General features: G+C 45.0%; 2 protein-coding genes across 2 annotated transcripts in view; one reads left to right on the top strand and one right to left on the bottom strand.

The window, feature by feature from the left end:
* Cerk (Ceramide kinase) overlaps positions 1-3,539 on the top strand; it is a 105,391-nt gene extending 101,852 nt beyond the window's left edge. Inside the window, exon 11 of the mRNA XM_065425605.2 lies at positions 1,741-3,539. Within this exon, the coding sequence (XP_065281677.1) occupies positions 1,741-1,831 (91 nt within the window). The 3' untranslated portion in view covers positions 1,832-3,539. The remainder of the gene's footprint in view (positions 1-1,740) is intronic.
* A 933-nt stretch (positions 3,540-4,472) lies between these two features.
* Positions 4,473-6,655, bottom strand: Mettl14 (methyltransferase like 14). Its single transcript, XM_065425607.2, has one exon. It carries the CDS (start codon positions 6,441-6,443, stop codon positions 5,163-5,165), a length of 1,281 nt encoding a protein of 426 aa, XP_065281679.1. The 5' UTR covers positions 6,444-6,655; the 3' UTR covers positions 4,473-5,162.
* Positions 6,656-12,353: the final 5,698 nt, after the last annotated feature.

The raw sequence follows: 12,353 nt of genomic DNA, 5'->3' as shown, positions 1-12,353 counted from the left end.
GCGTCGGAACGGCTTCGACTGGGCAGGCACCGTTTGCTTTTGGGCTTTGGATTCAACATGTAATGGCTAAGGGTGCTGTGGTTGGTTGAAATGTCATAGAAGACAGCAACAAAATCAAGCCTAACGGCACAGCAGTATGCTTGTTTTTAAATTTCACTATTCCTGAAGGCAAATTAAACTTGTAAATGCATTTATTTCTTATTTAGTACCTTGAAATAGCTCACTTCAGGAGATGCTGTAATCAACATCACCATGTCAAATGTCACTAAATTTGAATGTGTTGCAGCTCAGCTGAAAAAAAAAAAGTCATTAGAGAACTTTAGGCATTAACGAACAAATGAAATTTTTTGTGTCTGTGTGGCACAGGTATACATTTTTATTCACCGTAAAAAATGTTTCGACTTTTACGCTGCACTTCTTACAATTAAGGCTGCTTTTTGGGTATGGTAGAAGCTGAACAAACTGAATTTCGTTGTACTGTAAAAGAAAGCTCTAATAAACCACCATTTTTTAAGAAAGAAACACACTGAAAAACACTCTTCGAGCTTGCCCCCAAGTAAACTCTGAAAACGCAGAACCCAAGCTATAAGTGACACTATATTCTGCTGTCAGGTTCTCCATAAAAAAAAAAAAAAACCACCACAAACAAACAAACAAACAAACAAACTTGGCCTGTGGAGCAAACACACCTGTGGCTGAATTCCAGAGTAGAGACCCCCAACGAAAGAGTATTAGCACAATGCTAAACCTTGATACTGCTGTAAGTTCTTTGCCCTTTGAGCAAAACTGCCATTTTTTAATATCATTAAACTTGTGTTCTTGTTTGCAATTTCTCAGCGGCACTAGTAGCAGCAGAGGGGTCCGTTAGGCTTGACTAGTGAGTGCTGGCACCTGCCACTTGTCAGAAGTTGGTCGTCCAAAAGAAAGTGTCCGTGGAATGTTTGGCACTGGATAGACTTGGCAACTAGCTTTGTTTCACTTACCTTGCATACACATCAGCAGTAGACTGGAGTCCTTTCAGAAGTTGTGTGCTTTAATTCAAGTAGTGCTGTCACTTGGCCAATTAAATGCCTGTTGTCACCGAATCGTTAAAGAGCTGGTACACTGCCCCCAAGATGCTGCTGCCACTAATATTGACTTACAGTGACTGAAAATTAAGGTAAATTAATGTGAGAATCATCCACTCAACAAAATTTTGGTGACAAATAAGCACCTTAACTGTAACTTTGAGTCCTCTCTATGATACTTGGCATGTAATTGCTCACTTTATTTTGGTTAGGTTATATATGGTTGTGAGCTTTGGATGCTCGGAGTTAAGGGAGTAGCCGTATGAAAAGTAACCAACTTTTTGACATAGCAAATCCAGGGTTACAGTTGTGGCACAAAGCAAGAAAGTCATTGTGTGACCTAGTGGCTGTGTTCTGTGGTGCACGACCAAGATGCGTCATACCTTTTCCCGATAGTAGAACAGTGTTGGTACTCTTAGACATGCATTGGCCAAGTCTGCTTATAAAACTTGTGCAGTTAGTTGAAGTACTGCAAATATTTCTCTGGTGGCCTAGAAGTATTTGTTGCTAGTTTTGAGTGCATGAGCTGGAAAGAGCCACATGGACGATGTCTACAATTTGGCAACAAAACATTGTTTATATCCTACCACATGGCACAAAGCGCTCTGTTAGGTTACTAGCGAGGCATTGTTGAAAACACCAGTCTGTCTCATTCTTCTTCTTTCTCCTGTAGGTCGCATCGCCAGTTGCTCAAGCTGTATGCACATGGCATCGAAGAGCGAGACGAACACCGGTCGAATCGCTGCTTCTGCTCCTGCCATTAAAGAGAGAAGATAGAAGTAGCGTGTTGCAGCTAAGGCAGCTCTCCAAGCTGTTGCTCCTACGTGTGACCCTACTTTCGCATCTTTCATTCTGCCTGTTCCCGACAAGGCGCTGTCTCGTTTCATGGGTCCCTCCTTTGCGTCACCTCTGTCCAGGTGCTTATGCATCCACATTTGTGTGTTGAAGCCATTGCCAGGTCCACATTCATGCATCAGAACTGTTCGCTCACGACTGAATGCCAAGTGATGGCTTGCCATGTTCCTGTGACCCATCCAGGGCGACATTTCAATCCCTGCAGCACACTGGCCTATTTTGCAACAGGGGAACAGTGATTTTCCTTGGTACAAGGCACCTTGACTTTGTAGAAATATTTCTGGGTGAGAGTGTGTAGGTTCCCTTTTAGAGTAGCCGGTTACCAACTACTGGGCAGAAAGCCTATAAGACATTTTTTTGTTTCTGACCGGATCACTTCTTTACGAAGAGCCACGATTTGAATTGGATGTTAACGTTTGTTTTAGCTGCTTTTGTTGTAATTTTATAGAAGCAATATATAGTGGCCATAAACTGGCCCTTATTGCTTTAGTTACACAGATCTTATAATCCTGATTAGAATTCAATAGATAGAGCCACTTAGCTGCCGAACAGCAGAAAATAGTCTATGTTGTTAGGCATACTAGTGCCCTTGCATTTATGTGCATCAAGCATAGTTTCAGCAGTTTATGCCAGAGACGTACTATAGTGGTTTATGGCACCTGATGTGTCACTGTAATGTGCCCCTGTTGTAGGAGATGGCATGTGTTGCGTGAACACTGACAAGAGTGTTTTCTCAAGCGATCTCCAAGCAACCAGCATGCTGTATGTGTGGCTCCTTTTCGAAACATTCCACAGCGCATTCTTTTCGGTCGTTAAATGTGAGTGGGACAAAAGAAACACTCGAACAAGAGGTACAAAATGTGGTTGCTCTGAGCAATGTCGCAAGGCATTGATTTTAGGTGTCGGGCATACTGAGCATGTTCTTGTTACCCCAGACAATATTTCTATAACACTGAAATGTTATCACTGAAAATTTTTCCGTCTTCAATAGGCAGTGTATTTGTTTCCTTGAGATTATATGACCAGCAGAAGATGCTTGGCCTGTTGAGTCTCTAGTTTGCTGCTTAATTGCATTGAACTTCAGTGATGTAGCAAGCTTGCAATAAGTGTGAACAGGGATGAGGGGTTGTTTTCAATTAGGTGATTGTGACTAGGTGCAGCCTTCATCTGACTAAGCGAGTACTCGTGTGGAGGGGTGTGGTTTGGCCTGCATGCTTTCTGCAGATATACGTCGTTATTGACATTTGTCAGTTATCTTGAAAATGAAAGATGTGTAATGATTTCTGTTGTACGGCTGCTTTTTCTTCAGGGTATGCTTTGCCTAGTCCCAATAAATCAGTTGCACGAAATGTTTTTTTTTCACTGGGTTACCGAGGTAGGTGTATGTGTATGGCACACAGTGGCTTGTAGCCATCGGAGACTGTGATAACTATGCTTTCCGTAACAAGAGGTGCGACCATGTGATAATCTGTTTTCCTGCTGTATCCAGAAGACAGCGCATTTTCTACAGTATGCAATGGTTTGTTGTCCACAGGCCACCAGATCACGTCTTGTGTTGTGTCAGTATCAGTTGCCACTGTTCTGTAAATATTTTAAGAGGAAGCTTTAGCTTGGGAGCTCCTATGTAAATCCATGGGAAAGGAGAAATAGTTTTTCTCGGCATCTAGTGCACCCAATTTGAGGAGGTTTATTGCATGAAAAAGCAAAAGATAAAATCTGGTACCTGTTAGTTTTTCATTTAGGTCGTCAATCTTTTATAAAAATTGGCAAAAATATCAAATTTTCAGGGAACGAAACTATGAAGTCTACAACTCTGTAACTCAACAATGGAAAACGATATCGCAATTCTGTAAATTGCACCTCATAGTACATATAAAGCGGACAAAAGTGGCATACATGGCTTTCAGGTAAACTGCTAATAGGCGAGTACAACTTTTGCAAAACCTTTGTAAACAATGTAAGGAATTCACACAAGATATAAATTGACATCAAATCTGTCCACTTTGGATGCTCTAACAGATGCAGCTTACAGACCTACGATATCTGTTTCTGGTGCAGGCCTACGGGATTGTAAACTTCTCTTATACTCTTTTTCAAACTTGCCAATTTTTGAAAATCTTTTTTAAAATATTCAGGCCTTAACTCGAAATTTTTGGTTCCAACAGTCACTAGAATTTAATTTTCTCTCTCAAAAGCAACAAAATTCGTTAAAATCGGCCCAGTGGTTGTCTTGGAAAGGCGATTCTGTATTTTACATGTATTCGAATAGGTGGCACATCGGAGTTGGGCCCGAGCTAACGCTTCCTCTAATACCCCTGTCAAGCGGGCAAGTTACAGGAATGCAACATTTGTTGTGCCCAAGCAGTTGTTGAGCAGCCACATCTTGTTGGTGTTATGAATGTAGAAATCGTGATGTTGCCATGTTTGCCTTTCTGTACAGACGTGTATATTTCGGTTTATGTTGCTACTGGGCCACTCGCATGAGAGGCTAGGGCATACACAGTTGCACCTGTGAGAAGATATGCAACTGTGCAATAAAGATGTACAAAATTCACTTTGGTACCTTGTTTTTGTATGTATAAATCATACACCTTAGAGCGGCTGTACAGAAATACATATCGAAATGCATGAGAAACAATAAGTTGGAGATTTACGCTGGTTGTCCAAAAAATGAAGAAATGATACGATCATGATCCCATTCTAAAATGCAACAGCAGGTTGATGGACTACAGCCAGAAATAAAATCCAACACAAAACTACATGCGGCATACCTTCATAATCAACTTTGTATTGAGGATGTAAAAGTGACATGCTGAACATAATGACGAAACGAGGGGCAACACTTAATTACATCACTAGCATGCAAATACAAGACAACAATAAAATGGTCAGTGCCTGCGATAGGATACAAGCAGATATGATCATGATTACGGACTACATTTAGACAGAGAAAAGCCTCTGACATTGGCCTTCAGCAGCTGTACAGGTAAGTGGTCCATGCCTTACGGAATCTTAGCTGGAATCTGGACTTTGTCAGTGAACTTGCTTGCGCTAATTTCACAGCGCAGCTTATAAGGAGTAGATGGTGTTACTTTCCTTCTGCTTTAAGCTTTGTCTAGGAGAGTATCAACCTTGAAACTTCACAGTTGCCCTAGAAAAATGGCAACTTGCAACCACAGTGTTTCACAAAGAGCACTGAATCAACAATGAGTCGGTTGCCAGTTATCTTGAGGCCCTATGTCAGCGACCTCTAGGTGCCCCTCTGCCACGACGATTGCCTCCTCTCGAAAGTCCAGATGGTCCACCGGCGTTTTTGCCGCCTTTTGGGGGCGGAGACTTCGGCCTCAGGATCTCGATGCGTTCTGTGCAGCCGGTCAAGTAGTCGGAGCCCTTGCTGAAGTGAGCGTTGTAAGCGTCACTGTTAAAGTTGCTGTTGGTCAAATCTGGTCCAATGGTCAGCCAGCCTGGTCGGATGGTCACGTCTCTGCCGAAGACATGCAGACGGCGCCGGCCCAGGCAGAAATGTTCGATGATGTGAAATATCTCCTCGGGTTTTTCGATTCCGCCGAACTCCGGCTCTTCCGAGATAATGAGGTCAATGTCGATGTTGGCGTGTATGAAGTCTCCGTCTGTGCTGCGACGCACCGTCCCTTTGATGCCCATCAGGCAGTGCTCCTTTGTCCGCTGGAACACCGCGCGGGGCTCCAGGTTCTTCAGATGAACGGGGTTCTTGATGTTCGTCTTGATCCAGCAGATGTCCTCGCACCGCCTGAAGCCCCACTTGCGCAGACACAGCCGGCCCAGGTCTAGGCCGTCCGATGAACCGCACCAGAGGAACAGGAAAGAACGCGAGGCGGCCACTTCTTCGATTTCCAGCTTCATGATCTCGTCCCAGCTCCAGAATTTGGTGTGGGAAGAGACTCCACAGGTGCGCTGGTACTCCTCGAGCGGGGGCTCGACCAGAATCACGTCGAACTTGCACTTCAGGCTGCGGAAGTCGAACGCCTCCATGTCGCACTTGAGGTACATGGGTGGCGTTGCAGTGTCACGTATGAGCTCGTCTTTGAGTCTAATGAGCTCCTTGAGCTTCGGGTACTCTTCGAAGCGGTCGGCCAGGCCGACATCTCGGATGAAGTTCTGCGGCCGCTGGCCAGTGTCGACAAAGTGCTGGCAGTAATCGTTGTGGGGGTTCGCGCTCTGCGTGCCTTTTAGGAACGTGCTGGAATCGCGATACGTGTAAACTTGCTCCTCACCGTAATCGTCGTCAGCAGAATGTATCGGCGAGCGCGAGCCGTCGCTGTCCAGTCTGGATTGCTTGGGATCCTTAGAAGAATCTGGATTCGCTTGACTGGCTCCTTGAGTTTCCTTCGAATCCTGCGCAAGCTGCTGCCTTTCGTTCGTGTTTCCCAGGATCTGGCTCAAACTGCTGGCTGAGCCGTCCCCAAGCTGCTGCACGAGAAGAACCCGCCTTTTCCGAGAGCGTTCCTTCAGCGCCTGCCTGACCGATAACTCCCCGCTCATGTCGATGCAGGTCTGTACGATATCGACTAATGCTCACTTATTACAGTGCCTACTTACGTAAACGAGAAAAACCGGCGAACGAGCGGTAAGCACACGGAAACAAAAGTTTACCGGCTACCGATTCCCTTCTTCATACAGCAGCAACGCCGCAGACGCCGGCCTTCCACGGACCACTTTCCCCAACTGCAAGCCTGCTTTTAGTGCAGCTGAAAAGACAGGAAAGCGAAGGCTAAGGTAAGTCAATGCCTCGGGCGTAGTTTGTGTATTTGCCACTTCACATTACGAGCGCTGCACTCCAACAATTATGCTATAATTGGCACTATAATTTACGACCAAAAGGAAGGCTAGTACTCGTCAAAAATAACTGAAATAATTTTGCGTTTATGTTTACAGCGCTTGTATAAGTGACTAACACTGCCATTAAATGCAGCAAACATGGGGAGTGGCTGCCGCAACATTATTATGTTAAACTAGAATTGCATAAGAATGGAAATGGTTTGCAGTAGCTTGCAGTTAACGGATAAAGATTATAACGTCATTAAGCGCGCAATCTCCGCAATTACTAAACTGCGGTAGCCTTTGAGGCTATGCTGGTAGCTACGCTGTGAGCGGATGGCCTCCGAGACTTCCTCGGCGGGCGTGTAATCTTGGAGGCCACGCTCAGCGCGTCTTGTCGAAAACTGTGAGCGTAAGAGGGCAGCACCTGCAGGTAACGATGGAGTACAGACATGAGTTTATTAGTGCAGGCAATGCCTCCTTTGGTGCAGGGTAAAGTGGAGCCAATGCCTCCTTTTTTGGTGGAGCAATGGCATGGCCGCCCATAGAACTTTGCAAGTTGCATCGCAACATGTCCGTACGTTAAAATCGTACAAGCTGAGACAACACAGCAGTGCACGCGCAAGCCTACTTGTTCTGCAGCATGCGATGTCAACGTGTTGAAGGTGCCGTGCAGTGAAACATCTTGCGTTTCGGCGCTGCCTGCGTGTTTCATTCGCGTAAATAGTATATAAATAGTAAACTTGTAGAGAACTGGTAGGGGCAGCGGCGAAAACCTGGCACGTCGGGTTTCTGTTAACGATGAAGCGAAACTTCTGCAAGTTGTTATTTCAACCATTCTATAACACTTCTACGTGTCCGTTTTTTAGTGAAGCACTCGGATCTTGCGTCTATTTTCTCAAAAGTAATGACTTCCTCCTTTGACTTAGCAGCAGCGGCCTTGTGAAGACCAAAGAAAAAAAAAAGAAAACATCAATTAAATCGATAGTTGGCTATGTTTTATGCATTTATTGTGCCTATTTTTACGCATTTATTGTGGAATTGAAAGAGAAAGGTTCATTATATTTAGTTGCGTGAGAGTTATATGCATGATATTATTTGTTAAAGAAGGTTCACAGCTTCCCTGTCAAGCGCGAAGTTCCTACAATGCGCACGTGCATTGTAGGAATTATCAGCGGAAAAAACAAATTTGTCTTTTTCCGCTGATAATGTTTTGAGTGTATGTATGTCAATCACATCAAAGTTGGCCATCCGGATTTTTTTAAAAACCCAGATAAGATATTCGGAGGTGGTTAGCGAAATTATTATTATTATTATTATTATTATTATTATTATTATTATTATTATTATTATTATTATTATTATTATTATTATTATTATTATTATCATCATCATCACCACCACCACCACCATCATCATCATCATATTTACGCCCACTGCAGGACGAAGGCCTCTCCTGCGCCAACCGATTCCAACTAGCACCAGCAAATTTCCTAATTTCGTCGCACCACCTAGTCTTCTGCCGTCCTCTACTGCGCTTCCCTTCTCTTGGTCCCCATTCTGTCACCCTAATGGTCCAACGGTTATCTAATCTGCGCATTACATGACCTGCCCAGCGCCATTTTTTCCCCCTTGATGTCTGTTAGAATACGTTTGCTCTCTAATCCAAACCGCTCTCTTTCTGTCTCTTAAAGTTATGCCTAGCATTCTTCGTTCCATCGCTCTTTGCGTGGTCCTTAACTTGTTGAAAGTTTCTTTGTCGGTCTCCAAGTGTCAGTCTCCCCATATTTCAGCACCGGTAAAATGCATTGATTGTATACATTCCTTTTCAATGATAACGGTAAGCTCCCAGTCAGGAGCTCACGATGTCTGCCGTATGCGATGCAACCCATTTTTATTCTTCTGTGAATTTCCTTCTCATGGTCAGGGTTCCCTGTGATTAGTTGACCTAGGTAAACGTACTCCTTCACAGAATCTAGAGGCTGACTTGCGATCTTGAACTCTTGTTCCCTTACCCGGTTATTATCATTATCTTTGTCTTTTGCATATTAATCTTCAGCCCCTCTCTTACACTCTCCCTGTTAAGGTCCTTAATCATTTGTTGTAACTCGTCCGCAGTGTTGCTGAATAGAACAATGTCATCGGCAAACCGGAGGTTGCTGAGGTATTCGCCGTCGATCCTTACTCCTAAACCTTCCCAGTTTAATAGCTTCAATACTTTATCCAAGTACGCAGTGAATAGCATCGGAGAGATTGTGTCTCCTTGTCTGACCCCGTTCTTTATAGGTATCTTCCTACTTTTCTTGTGAAGAATTAAGCTGGCTGTGGAATATGTGTAGATATTTTCCAGGGTATTTACGTAAGCGGTCTGTACTCCTTAATTACGCAATGCCTCTATGACTGCTGGTATCTCTACTGAATAAAATGCTTTTTCGTAATCTATTCAAGCCATATAGAGAGGCGACTGTATTATGCGGATTTCTCGATAACCTGATTAATGACATGGATGTGATCCATTATAGAGTATCCTTTCCTGAAGCCAGCCTGTTCCCTTGGTTGACTAAAGTCCAGTACTGCCCTTATTCTATTGGAGCTTATTTGGGTAAATATTTTATATAATACTTGGAGTAACCTAACGGGCCTATAATTTTTCAGTTCTTTAGCGTCTCCCTTTTTGTGGATTAGTATAATGTTTGCATTCTTCCACTTTTCTGGGACCCTTGCAGTCCATAGACACTTCGTATAGAGAGCCGCCAGTTTGCCTAGCATTATGTGTCCTCCATCTTTGATTAAATCGACTGTTATTCCATCCTATCCTGCCGCTTTCCCCCTTTTCATGTCTTGCAAGGCCTTTCTGACCTCATCTCTAGTTATAGGAGGAGTTTCTGTGTACTGTTCATTATTGTTTAGAATAGAGTACTCCTGAGTCCTCTGGGTACTGTGCAGGTTAGTATAGAATTCTTCCGCTGCCTTTATTATACCTTCGAGATTGCTGATGATATTACCATGCTTATCTTTCAGTGCATACATCTTGGTTTGTCCTATGCCAAGTTTCCTTCTCACTGATTTCAGGCTGCGTCCATTTTTAACGGCTTCTTCAGTCTTTATCATGTTATAATTTCTAATAATCTCATGGAATGTTTGAAATGGAATCACTACTCTGTCAATATTTCATGCCAAGCGCGCTAGTCAGCCTCGCAATTTCTCTAAAACATTGTGTCTTCGAAATTTTGACGTTCTGAGAAGTGTACTTCCAAAATATTTGGGCGTATTGCTTTCTTCCACCTAATGAGCGCTATTCCTCTAAAGTGAGGGCGAAGCGTGGAATAATGCTAATAATAAAGGAAACTGCAAAAGAGAAAGTCGAAACTCCGCTGATTTGGTATTTGTCGCATTAAAGAGAAAATAGTTGAATCTACTGGTTGGAAGTAGTAGATTTTTTATTTAGGCCATCAGATTTTTTACATCCGTTTCTTAAAATATAGCTATACCTTTACAAACTGCGAAAGCAAGGCTGCAACTCTGCAACTCCGCAATAAAGAGCGATGTCAGATTTTTTCGAACTTGCCCTTTTATACATCTGAAAAGTGCTAAATCGATGATTGACAACACCACTGAGAAATATTTTAATAATTTGTGGGGATGACTTTTGCAAGACCCTCTTAAGCATTTTGAACAAACGCACGCAATACTGTGCACTAATTTATCACATTTGTCCGCTTTACATGATCTAACAGATGCAGTGGCGCAGCCAGTGAAAGGGCTAAGGCATGCGGGCCTTAGCCCCCCTTCCCTTCCGAAATTTCTGTGTTAGTAGCACGTTAGTAGGCAGCCAACCCAAGCTCCCCTTCCCCCTCTCACCGTCTCCGTCCACGGCCGTGCTCCATCTCAGACCTAGGGGAGTGACCCCAAACCCTCAACCCCCCCACCCCAAGCCCTGCAAAAGATTTCTAGCTATGCCACTTCACAAATGAGTTTGCAGAACTGCCACATCTGTCTTTGATTGTAGAGTTACATGTTGTCAGGATTGGGGGCTCGATCCCACCGATCGTGATTCGTTATCAAGATTGGAGTCGGGCATGAATTCGAAGGTAGCTGGCCCATGCCGTCGTCCAACTTATCCGCGCTGAGGACGTTGATGAAGGGAAGGACTCCTTCTCATCGAGAACGAGGAATAAGGGTTTATTTACAGTATTTACATGCAGTTCATCTGTCTAGCATGACTTCCAGAGAAAGTACGTCAGTCTAACACGACTGCTTGAGAGAGTGTCTCAGTTCAACATGACTGCTTAAGAAATTGTGTTGAGCATCCGTACAACAGCGGTTTATAAGCACTCGGCCCCCCTTCATTCCAAGGGGACAGAGACGTTCGTCTAGTCATTGTAAACATGCCGCCTCTCCCCGGGATGGCTTACACACACACACACACACACACACACACACACACACACACACACACACACACACACACGCACGCACGCACGCACTCACGCACACACACGCACACACACACACACACGCACGCACTCACGCACACACACGCACACACACGCGCACACGCGCACACACGCACACGCACACACACACACGCACACACACACGCACACGCACACACACGCGCACACACACGCGCACACGCGCACACACGCGCACACACACACACACACACACACACACGCACAGGTAGCATGGTCCGGAGCCGACGTCAGAGGGGCTTCGTAGAACTCGGAGCTGACCCGGGTAGCGCGCCCGGGCAGCACATTGTCTTGCGTCTTGGTCGGCGCGTGGGAAGGGGCCTTCGTTGACGTTCTCGCGGCAACTCCCCCACTCATAGCATATCAGGTCCGCGTTGGGGAGTTCGGTAACAATAGTTGGCCCGCCGAACTCATTCCGTCACAACGGCGACGAGGCTAGAGCGTAATGGTGGGAGTTTCAGCGCAAAGCCTGCTTCGTCAAACGCATCCTAGCTGAAGCGATGGAGAGTGGAGGACGCGCGTATTGTTCCCGACACAAAGTCGACTTAGTCACGCCGTGGCTAGAGGTTGGCGGCGGCGTTCCAAGATGAGGTTGCCACCGCTGGCGTAAATGGCTGGCAAACTTGCACTGCAGCTGGCCGTTCTTAACAATGTTTGTAAACTTTCTGCGTCATTTTATAAATGTCTTGCTTCATGTAATTAGCAGAGTTAACCCTTTTAGAGCGTAAGCTGTTATGGGCTCATTCCGATAGCCGTTCCAGATTGCAATGTCGTCCGCCGCCGCCGCCGCCGCCGGTGTCCATCAAAACTATCGCCAGGCTCCTTTACCTTCTGTGGTGGATTGGCCAAGAAATGGTTGGATTGTCCTGGGGAAGAAAGCGAAGATTGAGGAGATGTATAAAAAAATGATAGAATGAAATCACTAAACATTTTTAATTGGGACGACGTCTCTTTCCGCCCCCGCACCCCAAACTAAACAGGCCGCAGGCGCTAGCGCTACGCTTTTTACAAACACATACCTATCCCAACCCCGCCACGTTACACATGATCTACCCGCACGTCTACCCCGATGATACGTGCCCCTCGTGCGGGGTCACGGCGACACTCGCATACGTGATCTGGGAGTGTAGAAACGCTCCGCCCGACTCCACCTTCGACA

The sequence above is a fragment of the Dermacentor albipictus genome, chromosome 5 (genome assembly GCF_038994185.2).
Source record: "Dermacentor albipictus isolate Rhodes 1998 colony chromosome 5, USDA_Dalb.pri_finalv2, whole genome shotgun sequence".
NCBI classification, from domain to species: domain Eukaryota; kingdom Metazoa; phylum Arthropoda; class Arachnida; order Ixodida; family Ixodidae; genus Dermacentor; species Dermacentor albipictus.
The sequence above is the reverse complement of the archived record's forward strand: the minus strand, read 5'-3'. Positions and strand labels throughout refer to the sequence as shown.